At 36.2% G+C, this 12,729-nt stretch overlaps 1 protein-coding gene across 16 annotated transcripts in view; it reads right to left on the bottom strand.

Annotated features, from left to right (window-relative positions):
* Positions 1-673: 673 nt before the first annotated feature.
* Positions 674-12,729, bottom strand: part of LOC122212297 (putative RNA-binding protein Luc7-like 2) — a 57,036-nt gene continuing 44,980 nt past the window's right edge. For all 16 annotated transcript variants that reach the window (XM_042926170.1, XM_042926141.1, XM_042926151.1 and 13 more), the window contains 4 exons: positions 11,942-12,033; positions 9,231-9,260; positions 5,496-5,687; positions 674-1,800 (listed from right to left, as the gene is read on the bottom strand). In XM_042926170.1, the coding sequence (XP_042782104.1) occupies positions 1,623-1,800; positions 5,496-5,687; positions 9,231-9,260; positions 11,942-12,033 (492 nt within the window). In that variant the 3' untranslated portion in view covers positions 674-1,622. The remainder of the gene's footprint in view (positions 1,801-5,495; positions 5,688-9,230; positions 9,261-11,941; positions 12,034-12,729) is intronic.

Below are 12,729 nucleotides of genomic sequence, written 5' to 3'. Positions count from 1 at the left end.
CCAGCTTAACCTGTTTGATCTTATTACAGATCAACTGTGGTATTAAATCCACAGTACTTGTAAGGATTGAGAATAGAGCAGACCACTAGGAACAAAGTAGATACAAAACAGTTTCTCAGAAATCAAGAATAAAAGAGAATGGGCCACTGATGGAAGATGGGTCTCAGATAGTTAAACTCTGAATAAACTGGAATACATGGAACCAAATATGGTAGAAAACTTTCAGGTAAAGATGCACAGCCTGGTAAACCTGGTGAGTGTCCCTTTTAGATGCAAATTTGCCACTTAAAATTAGGTTCCCTTCCCCTCTATGGCCCACACACTTATGGGACCGAAGACAGTTATTGGAAGGTGATGTTTGTTAACTGTAACACAGACACTAACTTCACTGAAGTATTTTTGTTCCTTGATTTTCTAGAATCACAAGTGACACCTGCCCACTACTGTTTAAAATCACTGGTAGGTACATAGCTCTTCAGTGCAGAAATTGTTATGCTCATTACATTGATTACACCATGTTTTTATTTTGGTTGGCTGAATGAAAAAAACAAAACCAGAAAAACCCAATTTCTTTTGCAGGTCTAGTCCCTCTCTATAGCATTTGTTGCAGACAGCCCTAAAACAGCTGGAATACAGTCAGCAGGGGCCCGGGCTGGACCAGGCAGAGCAACAGTTCATCTTGGCAAGTATGTGTTTATTTCCTTTGGTGCCTTGCACAGTAAGGCACTAATGATGATAGAACAGAAGAAATGCCCACATCAAATAGTTCTAGTGACAATTTACTAGACAAGTTACAGTTTAATGATGGTGGTGGTGATTGTTTCATTTTATTATTTTTTACAATAAGGTTGTAGCCTTTATACTCCACACACACACACACAAAATAAAACAAGTGCTTATGAAAGAGTCCCTGCCCCACCCCCCTTTTCAAAACATCCTGAACATAGCAATTCAATAGAACAGAAAAATCAAGACATGTTGGATTTCAAAATTTCAATAAAAAAGCAAAGTATGTGATGCAACAGGCTGTTCAACTTCCAACTCTAAATAGGCACTGTAAAACAAAACAAAAACTCCGGGTATTGAAATTTCTCCAGCACACTTTCCAGTATAAATGCTCTGTAATCAGCTCATAATAATGGGAACAGAACCTTAGAACAGAAGTCATATTGCTTCCCTGCTCCCCCTTTCTCCTATAATTAGAGGGTGGAGGTATTAGGGGATACAAAAGTCAGAGGAAGAAGAATTAAAAAGAAAAATTCTGAAAGCTGTTGTTTGTGGACTAGAAAGGAAGACAGCATTTTACAAATGTTCAAAAATTCCCAAGGCAAGCAACACAATTCGTTCACTATCACTCCTACTAGAAAGAATAAAGATATCAGCATCTTATTATATAAAACTGTACTTTCAGAATCGCATTACAGGTTCACCAGAAACTATGGATGTAGTTTTAGGCTTCATCAGGGAAAACAAGTTCAGTTCAGATCGAGTTAGATACTGTGCATCTAGCCTATTTGGATTGGAGTCTGGAACTGCTCACTGTAACCCCCAATAGCTGTAAACTAAACAATAGTATGTAACTCCATAGGAAGCTTAAGGATTGAGGATATGTACACAGCTAATTATATCTCCCCTGCTTCGCGCTCTTCAGAGCTCCTCCTGTCTTCTGATCTGCCATTAGCGCTCTCATAGGACCGCTTCTTATCTTTTCGGTCTCTGTCACGAGGTGATCTGTCTCTTGAATTCCTGTCTCTGTCACGTGATGCTAAGTCTTGGTCTCTGAATCTTTCTTTTGAGGATCTGAAAAATATTAATTTGAGGAGCAAAATGTGTTGGGAAACCCAATATCCAAAGAATCGGATAAATATTAAGGTACTGATAGCTGAAGATATACAGACTACATCCAAGAAAGACAGAGGAGCCAGTTTTCAGGCTGAAAAGAGCACTACCCAAGGTGACAAGGGAGATGGGTGAAAACAAGTAGGTAAGGGTCAAAAACCGTAAGCTAAAATAATGACTTCTAGGATATTCTCATTATTTCAGAGGCAATCATAAAATGTTTCTAATTCATGGCAAATGTATTTAATATGAAAATAGTACATAGACAGTATCTTTAAAAAGGAAAGTGTTAAACCGATTTTTAAAAAGCCTATGAACAGAATACAGGTTCCAAACTGGATGGAAATTTAAGACTTACAACTGAGGTCAGCAAATCTTATTTTCCTTGCTGTTGGGCCAGAGAGTAAATATTTTAGGTAGATATTCTTCTTCCTTTTCTTTTTATCAACCCTTCAACAATTTAAAAACCACCCACAGCTCACTGGCTATTCAAAAACCGGCTATGGGGCCAGATTTGGCCTGCAGGCAATAGTTTGCCAACACTCAACTTAGATAAGGAAGTACTCAATTAATGATATGGCTTCAGATAACCATTTATTATTTTTAAAATCTTTACTCCTCCTGAGTGAGCTCATTCAACCAACAGAAAAAAATAAGAATGGAAGACAGAAAGATGATCACACTACATCTTGATTAACCATAATGGCTTCTTTACACCATCTCTCCATTCCCATACCCAATTTCAATGAGAAAGGTAAGTGATAACAAACTCTTATCAGAGATTCAATCAGAAGGAAAACCAAAGGATATGATGGGATCAGAATATGAAATCTATACTTTCAATCTCTAGAATGAATTAATACTATATATTACATATATTTGGTTCTTTACAGGTGACATGGTACTTTTACATAATCATCTCTTAACCAGGCTTCAGATTCTAAGTGTGAACATGGGTTAGCTAATACTTTGAGCTTCTAATGCAGGAAAAAAAAAAAAGGTAGGACTGAACCAAAAAAGGTTGAAAGATTAAAATGTCAACTTTGAGCATTCTACTTAACGTTAGAATAAGCTTAATTTTTAAAAGATGTAGGAAAAAAAAAAAATCACAGCGCATGTCTGGTTACACTGTTCCTCTCCAGAATCTAAGAATGTAACATGGAGAGAAGATGCCTAAGCATTAGATACAACGGCAGGTAAGTCTCAAAGGTCAGTAATAACTGGAAAATAACCACGAGATGAGCATCAACTAGGATCTTGAGAGATTACAATGTCCCTTCCATAAGCATTTTATTTACACTCAACAATTCATTTAAATTACCAATACTAATAACCCAAGTACTTAAAAGATGGGAGGGAGATGACAGGATAATTAGATTATTTGGCCACAGCCACCGAACCCAACTAATCTGACTGTGAAGTCTGCACCACGTGTTTGAAAAGACCAGGATGTAGAAAAATGCAAGCCAAGTCCTCATTTATTAAGGTAACTGTTGCCAGGGAAATGTCACTAACAGAATTCAGACCAGTATTTCACAGTTGGGGTGGGGAAACAGCAAATCATTAAGACTTTGAATTAGGACTTTTACCTTGAAATTTAAACTGAAATATATAGCAGTAACTTGACGTTTTATGTACTAACATGTAGGTTTGAATAGCAATTGGCTGCTAATTTTTGGTAAAAACACAATGCTGCTTTGAAAGAGAATAAGTTGTCGAGATTAGAAGTGCTCTTGAGAAAAGCAAAAACTTTTAATAGTTTTACAAAAATAAACCTGTTTATGAACATGCTGAAAACACCAGGGGTGGCATGTAGGATAGTGGAAAAATGTCCTATACAACTTCATAAATGCAGGAACCATTCAGGACTAGGATAACACAATCCCAGGGGAGGAGACATGCCCCTCCCTTCCATCCCCACCACCAACAGACATCAGAGTTCACAGATACCAGAAACAATGACAGGTGGGCAGGTTCACAAGACAAACTCTCTAGACCTTCCAACAACCAGTAGGGTGATTCCTTTTTTTAATGCATTTATTGGGCACTGCACTGTGGGTCTACAGTTTTAAGAGTATGAGATGAATGGCCAGCAAGCAAATCACTTTAGGAACTATGTCCCTTATAAAGTCCCTCCTCATTCTCTGCAAGTGTCTATGATAATCCATCCGGAATATCTTTCTCCTACCTGGTTTTACCTACTATCTGAACCCATTTTTTTACTTCTCTGGTATTTCCCTCATCTAAACTCCTGTATTATTTTGATGTATACTTTAGCACTTTATATGTTAAGTATGAGATCAGTCTGTTTATTGTCAAAGATGTTAGTCTTGTGTTCTAACTTGAAAAAATTGCTCAACTGTTACACTTCTTTTTTTAGTAGGCCTAGTATAGAAGCAAGTATACGACTCTTACTGATTAAAAGTTAACTGAAGAACTACTTAATGTCCTAATAAGAGAACTTAAATCTTTTCACTGGAGAAAAAAAAAAAAAAAAGGGAAAAACAGCTGAGGTGAAGGATAGGTTAATTAACCCATGGTGGGACCTCTTTTATAATGTGTGTATAGATATATAGATATATAGATATATCTATATATCTATATATCTATATCTAATCACCACAATGTTCACCTTAAATATCTTATAATTTTGTCGATTCTAACTCAATGAAGCTGGGGGTGGGGGGAGAGACCTACTTGGAACAAGGTAAGAATATAAGAAAATATTTAGTGAAATCGTATTAACCTATTAACTCTGCTTGTGAGTGATTTCAAACAAAGGCTTCCCTCCCTCCCATCCACCCCACACCCAAACAAAAAATTTTTACCACCTTTATGTGGATTCTCTCATGGGCTTTATGCAGAGTAATTGATAGAAAATTTAAGACTAGTAGGTGCTAGGCACTCAAAAAAGATTTATCACATACATAGTTAAGAGTTCTCATGAAAAAAGCAATTTTAAGCATGGGTTATGTGCCATAGAAATGACCTGGCTTTTAAAGACCATCTTGTGACCTGAGAAGTTTTGGGAGCTTGGTCGATGTAGCCCGTGTGTACTTAAGGCTCCACCACCACATACTAATCCTCTATCCTGAATATAGTTTCAGGTCCTTAAACACACCACATCCTTGCAACCTTTAAATTTCCATGCCAAGAAAGTCTACCCTCCTTAAGAGTCTAAGTCTGCCCCACCAAGCGAACTGTATATAGCAACGCATACCTAGAGTGCAGATTAAACAATATACCAGAATGTGTCTGCTCTGAAAAAGTGCACCAGCTCAAAAGAAGTTTGGAAAACAGAAGTCAAACAAAGATAAACTCTTTAAATGAAAGGACTTCTTAAAGCCCCTAATGCGCCAATACATACTGAAAAAATTGGTACTGGTACCTAAAATTGTCCACAAAGTACTTTTTTTTCCCCAAGACACACTAAGCAGAGAAAAAGCAATAACCTCTGCCCATACCGGTTCCAATTTCTTTACTCTGGCTCCTAAGTGTATTATTTATTTAACTACCCATATAATCAGGGGAAAAAATGTTACAAACTCACACACAAATGTGTACATGTTACCAGATGCAAGTCTCAAACCAATAGTATTCCAAGTGTAAACCTTTAATAAAGGTAGTTCCATATCCTCTTATGGACACCTCAGTACCTCCTCCTGGATCGCTCTCTGCTCCTGTCTCTAGAACTGTGCCCACTTCGCTGGTGGCTACGGCTGCGGCTTCGGCTGCTAGAGCGGGATCTGTGGCGATGGCGTTTCTCCCGAGATTTGGAGCGAGTTCTCCTCTTCCGTTCCCGTGACATGGAGCGAGACCGGTGTCTGCGATGCTCTCTGGACCTGGACCTACAAAACCCATTTGCTTTAGTTTTTAGCTTTCTCAGCAATGCACTTCTCATTTGCTAAAGCCTCTTCTTTAAAGAGAAACAATCGCTCAGTAAGCTTGATGCTAGTTCTGTTTCAAGTCAGCTAAATCTACACCAAAGTAAAATGCTGGTATGTTAAATAACTACATACTGCAATTTCAAAATGAAATATTAGTTCTTAAAGGTCAATAAATATCGTATAAATTTATATCAAGAATATCATAAAAATTAAATGTATAACACTACTATATGCCAGGGATTGTACTATCTAGATGATTAGAGATTTGGAGTTCATTTAAATAAATTCCTAAAATTTTTTTGGTATACTTTGTTTCTAAAGTATGTATCTGATGGACATGAATAAAAAAGGGAGGAGAGGCATAAGAGATCAGTGTTTAGGATAATGTAACTCTGAATTTAAAAGGTTGTATCTTATGACCATCAAAATAAGTTTTAATGTCCACAATATGCCTAGTCACAGTGTAATCAACACAGTAAGGCTGTTCTCTTGTAAGCAGTACTGAGCTTGGGAAGGTAAAAAACATGTATAAATCATTTTAGAGAACTTTAATCATAAAAAAAAAAAAGTGTGAGTACATAGGACTATAGTCAAGGAAAAACGTTTTGAAGTAGCTAGAAGGAAAAACACTTCTGAAGCCTCCACTGGGTCACAAAACTCACAACATGTGTGTGTGGTAAGTGACGGAAAGCAAGCAGGAAGAAAGATATGAAACTTTGTTCTAACTGTCCCTTTTTAGAGTGATAGCAATGATCTAAACTTGACACTGACAGTGCATAACTGTAACTAATGGACTTATACACTTAAAATGGCTGAACCTACGGCATGTAAATTATACCTTAATAAAGCGGTTAAAAAATTGTTCAAGTCACTTTAAAAATGTAATGTTTTCTCATAATTTAATAAATTCAAAAGCATATTATTCAGGTGATACAATTTACAAACTGAGCTCATTTTCAAGTGATTATTTTATTAAATCAAGTTTAAAAGCATTCAGCTTATGTCAACATTTATATTCAAAAGAAGGCATATAGAGTGAACCCAGCATCAACTACAGTTGAACGAATATTTCCACAACTGAATAAAATCTGACAAGCAGCATAGGGAAAAGAACATAAAATTCATTCAATGCAAGTTTAATTAAATGGGATTTAGTCACTCATTTTGAGCTATAATGAATTTATGTCTTTCAATGCATAAATTCATTCCTCTTTTACAAAATTCTAGATAATTAGTCATTCATTTAAAAAGTATTTACTGGGTGCATCTTGCACTAAGTACTAGGAAGACTGAGCAGTAAATAAAGCAAAGTCCTTAACCTCATGGAGGTTCTATTCCACACGATATGTAAGCAGTAAATACTGTAAGTCGGCTAGTAAAAAAAGGTTATATTAAAAAGGTAAAGATGGACAGAGAAATAAGATTGTAATCTTTTTACAGAATAGGCAGGAAAGGCTTTTCTGGTAAAATAGCATTTAAGCAAAGACAAAATAAGGTAATCCGCCATCTCAAAGAAGGTTGCTTCAGGTAGAGGGAACACAGGGGCAAAAGCTCGGAGGTAGGAGAAAGTTCAGCATATTGAAGGACTAAAAGATCTGTTCGGCTGGAATGAATTCAGCAAGGGGAATAATTCAGGGTTTTAAGGGCAGAATGACCAAGTACCGTATCATTCAAACTAGGATGCTTTCAATGGTTAATTATATAAAAAGCAAGGGCGAGCTATTAATAAATATGCTGACACAAGACATAAACTGGTACCTACTTACCCCAATCTCAGATCGATTACTTAAAAGCTATGGCAAGGATTTCCACTTCCCATTAAGTGAAATGGAATACCTTTTGGCTGACGTAATTTATTTCACTTTTTAAAGGGCATATTCTGATTGACGTATGAAAAACAGATTGAGGTAGAGAAGGGGATTGGCCAAGTATAGAAAAGTGCCTTGGAGTACAATGGTAGAAATTAACGTTCTGGCCTCAATATCTGAAGACTTTCTATGTACTAACAGTTTAAATATCTTTTCAACAAAGGGACTGATTTGCATTAATCAACCGGTAAACAAGAACACTCTCAACATTTAATGTTTCTATTTATTCATCCTAGATTTCAGAAGCAACAATATAAACTGGCTGACAAAACTGGTCCTTTTTATTAGTTTTTTAGTGTTTGGAGCAGAAACACATCAACTGAAAGATCCTAAAAAGTACTATGGGGCATCTAAAAGAAATGCAGGTTTTTCTTTCATAACAGCAAATGCTCTAGTACACAGGGGAAAGTTCTTGAGAAATAATTAACTTTAGAGTTAAGAGTACTCCAAAGGTTTCAGAAAGTAGTTATCTGAACAAGAAAAATTGTAAGATTTGACAAAGAATGACAAAGGGCATTCTAAGTGGGGATGGACTCACAAGAACGACTCAAGGATAGGAATGAAAATTGCACACAAAAAATTTAAAAAATGACGACATACACCATGCTTCCCCAGCTTTCTCAGAAAAAAATTACCAACTACTAAAACTTTTAAAGAATGTCTTCAAAAAGACGTCAAATATTAATGTCAAAGCTTTAAAAAGAAAGTGTTCTCTTGTCCTCTTTAAAGATGTAAGTGCCCCTCTGAAGTTTTTTGTGATCTCGGTACAAAGTTATAAGTAATAAACATATAAAGTGAAGACCAGGGTATAAACTAATAAACATTTCAGTTTCCCTTCAATATCTCGCTATGGATCCCTCTTTCAAAAAGGCATTCACTATTCAACCTGCTTATATTTTCAACAGGTACACCCTACACCCTCCCTCCTTACTTTGATCTGTTTCTTACATGCACCACGAAAATTATTTTAAAAATATATTGTCGGGGCGCCTGGGTGGCGCAGTCGGTTGGGCGGCCGACTTCAGCCAGGTCACGATCTCACGGTCCGTGAGTTCGAGCCCCGCATCGGGCTCTGGGCTGATGGCTCAGAGCCTGGAGCCTGTTTCCGATTCTGTGTCTCCCTCTTTCTCTGTCCCTCCCCCGTTCATGCTCTGTCTCTCTCTGTCCCAAAAATAAATAAAAAAATTAAAAAAAAAAAAAAAATATATATATATATATATATTGTCGCATATTTAGCCTGCACTTCTAAAGATTTTAAATATTCTAAAATATTTTTAGCTTTCCCTTTTTTTGTTGTCCAATAGGCTCTATGCCCAACGTGGGTCTTGAACTTACAACCCTGAGATCAATAGTTGCATGTTCTACCAACTGAGTCAGCCAGGCGCCCCAATGTTTTTAGTTTTCCCTTTAACTCCAGGGCACTGTATATATTACTCCGATAAAATTAGGCTGTAGTTCATGAGTACCTTCTGACCAGTTTCATCTTAAAACAAAATGCCCATACTTGAACTACAAAAGAAATTAAGAGTACTACTCTATTAATTCTCATTCATTTTTAAAAAATATTTAATCTATGAAAACAACATCTGGAAAAAACCCAACTTCAATACTTATGTACATTTTGTGTAAAACTTACCTTTTGGGATTCTTGCTGTGTGATCGAGACCTGGAAAAAGAGTATCTATTTTTATTAAAAAAGACTAAGAAAAAGTAAAATGCACTGTTAAAATTACACTCTTCCTGATTTCTAATCTTTTTAAATGTGTATTTATTTTGAGGGAAAGAGAGTGCAGGAGGGGCAGAGACAGATGAAGAGATGGGAGAATCCCAAGCAGGCTCCATAATGTCAGTGCAGAGCCTGATGCGGGGCTTGATCCCACAAATCGAGAGATCATGACCTGAGTCAAACAAAACCAAAAGTCAGATGCTCAACCGAAGGAGCCCCCAAGGCACCCCCTGATTTCTAATCTTTTCATTCTATAAATATGAAGCACATATGAACGTGTGCAAATTTTTCCAAAATACACCACAAACCGTACAGACTTCCCCACCTTGGCATATGAGATCCCCTATCTAGGATACCTAGCTCTCTAAGAGAATACACTCCTAGGAGGGGCACCTCAGTGGCTTAGTCAGTGAAGCATCCAACTTCAGCTGAGGTCATGATCTCATGGTTTGTGATTCAAGCCCTATGTCAGGATCTGTGCTGACAGCTCAGAGCCTGGAGTCTGCTTCGGATTCTGTGTCTTCCTCTCTCTGCCCCTCCCCGACCCATGCTTTGTCTCTCTCAAAAATAAACATTAAAAAAAAAAAATTTTTTTTAATTACAAAAAAAAGAAAAAAACATGATCCTAGGAGTAAAAACCACAATAAATAACCATTCACTAATTCCCCAGGAAATACTTCCCAACCTGGAAAAAATTCGTTATTTATATCTCTGTCATCTGTTCTTTCCCTGTGGGAACAGGGTAAAATTTCTATTATCTGAGATATATTCACTTTTGAACTATAACCTCATAGTGTAATCGCTACAACACCCAACTCAATCTTACAATATCTTTCTTAACATGACACATGATACCCTTATTAAAGCACTCTTCACATTTCTTGGCATATAATTAACACTCGATAAATAGTAATGGCTAGTACTGTGGTTACTAGGAAACCATGGGTGTCTTGTGGGGAAGATACAGCACAACTGAAGGATGAGCTTTGGACTCATCCTGATTTAAGTTTTAACTCAGCTGCATCACTATCTGTGACCCAGACAGATAATATATATCTTCCCTCAGCTTTGTTTGCCATTTGCAAAAGCAGCACAGCAATGTAAATTTCACAGGCAATTATAAGGATTAAATGAACGAATATAGGCCAATTCATAGCACAGGCCTGGTACATAACAGGCACTCAGTAAGCAACAGTAGTTTTTATCATTATCCTTTTCAATACCATAGCTGGAATCCCATCTTGTATAACTCCGTACTTGCTTGTAATTTCTTCATCTTTCATTCTTAGTTCTGATACTTCCTCAAGTTCACAGGTTAAAAAAAAGAAAACTTCAAACACATTTCTGAAATAGCGTCACATTTTACCATCGATATTAAAAGAAATTTGCCAGTTGGCAACAAAGGAGTAAGATGTGGTACACTTTCCTGTCAGCCACAGATGTGAAAATGTAGTCATGGCAAAGAATTTTTGTTCTCATCCAACTATCATTTCAGTTGAATTATATAAATTAGTGGCACTATATTCAGAATTTTAAAATGAGATTTCTAATGCCATTTATACAGTCTTATCAAGCTAAGCAATATTCCCACAGAAAATCAGTGTACACAAAAGAGAACAGTGATAGAGCTATGAGGTAAAATTTATGGTAAATGAAGAACATATATATCAATGGATATACGACAGCACTCCCCTTAAAAAGGGAAGTGTAGTTTTGTTTCATTTCTTCACTGCAGTGCAAAAATTTTACCTGCTACAAGTCATGTAACACAAAGTCAGTTTAAACATCTTGAAAGAGACTACGGTAAAACATGCTCAAAGCCTGGGGGAAGCTGCCATGACCAAGTCACATATCATAAAGGGTTTTAATTAGGCACAAAATCTGCTGGAAAGTATTTAACTTTCAGGGATGTGTAATACAATTAAGGAAACACTATAAATGAGAACTACACATAATTCTTTTGTGGCATTATCTGTCCATCCTGAAGTTGTTAAAGAAGTTATGTACGTGAGTTCAAAGAAGGTTCCCACCATGATGCCACACAATTTGCTGCCAATGGGTAAAAGTGGCTCAGAACATTAATGTTTAAATGTTTACTAAACATGAAGAATATGACTTTATCAACTAATGAATACCAATATAAAAATTGCATACATTTAGCTATTATTAAATTAATACAATCTTAAAAGTTTATAGCTCCTAGAACTGAAGAAATATAGAATCAAAGCACAATGTAAGATAATCAATGAAACAAACAAAACCCAAACTAAGAATAAAGCAGATCACAAAAATAAAAATAGTTTTATACCAATCTGGTACAAACACAGCCATTATGAAAACCAGAGGGCTAGAAAGAGCTTTGTAGTAAATCTTACAAAAAATAAGGATGTGACTCTTTACTCACTCTTCCATACACGTTGAAGGAAATCACCCTGATTTAAATGGCTGTAAGTTAACATTTTTATAAACACTGTTTCACATAGTAATACTTTTAAGAGTAAACAGAAATTTCCCACATGCAGATTTAGTAACACCGAAAATCCTGTATTAATCACATCTCTTTTTAGAGCCAGGGACATTCAACATCAGATAGTTGGACTATTCAGTTCATCACTCCGTACCTCCTCAGCTTCTCCCTTTCTTCTCTCTCTCTTTCTTCTCTTCGTTTCAGGCGTTCCTGATTTCTTTTCTCCTGTTTCTCAGCTACAACTCTCTTAAAAGACAATGACAATTCAAATAATAAAAAATGAGAAGCATTAGTTACTGAGTCTATTCTTAATAAGAATTATCCTACACTCTATGACATGTGGTTCCCAATATAGCACAGGTAACATCAAAATCTGTTTAATAACAGTTCAATTAAAAGTTTTACTGGGTAAAATCATTATGCAAGTCTAGTTTCCAAAATGTTTCTTCCCCCCTTCTGGGGAACATTTGTAAAATTTCATGTTTCTTCATGACTTAATATTTCAAAATCATTTCTACAAGACTTTTCTCCTTTGAATATTTTCAAGCATTACTTTGTTTATTTCAAGTTTTCTTTTTCCAGTAATCTCTACACCCACGACCCTGAGATCAAGAGGAATATGCCATGCCAACTGAGCCAGCGAGGTACACCTATGTTGTATTTTTTAAAGAACATTAAGCACTATAAATCACTATAAGCTCCCATTCTCTATGATTTCCAAAATAAAAATGTCTTCTGTCACTTCCAATTACCACCTCAATTCTACTGCTTCAAAAAGTACCAGTAAAAAGCTAAATAGTCCTGTTGCTAGCTCTGTATCTGCAAAGATTCCCAAACAGTACTATTTTTGAGTTTTAACTTAGACCCCAGTAACCATGTGAAATAGTGAAACTTAGTCATTTAAAAAAACTTACCCAAAATCATCCCAGTTACTCAGAATAC

Source organism: Panthera leo, chromosome A2 (assembly GCF_018350215.1).
Source record: "Panthera leo isolate Ple1 chromosome A2, P.leo_Ple1_pat1.1, whole genome shotgun sequence".
In the NCBI taxonomy this organism is placed as follows: domain Eukaryota; kingdom Metazoa; phylum Chordata; class Mammalia; order Carnivora; family Felidae; genus Panthera; species Panthera leo.
Note: the sequence above shows the minus strand (reverse complement) of the source record. Positions and strands in the feature narration are given on the sequence as shown.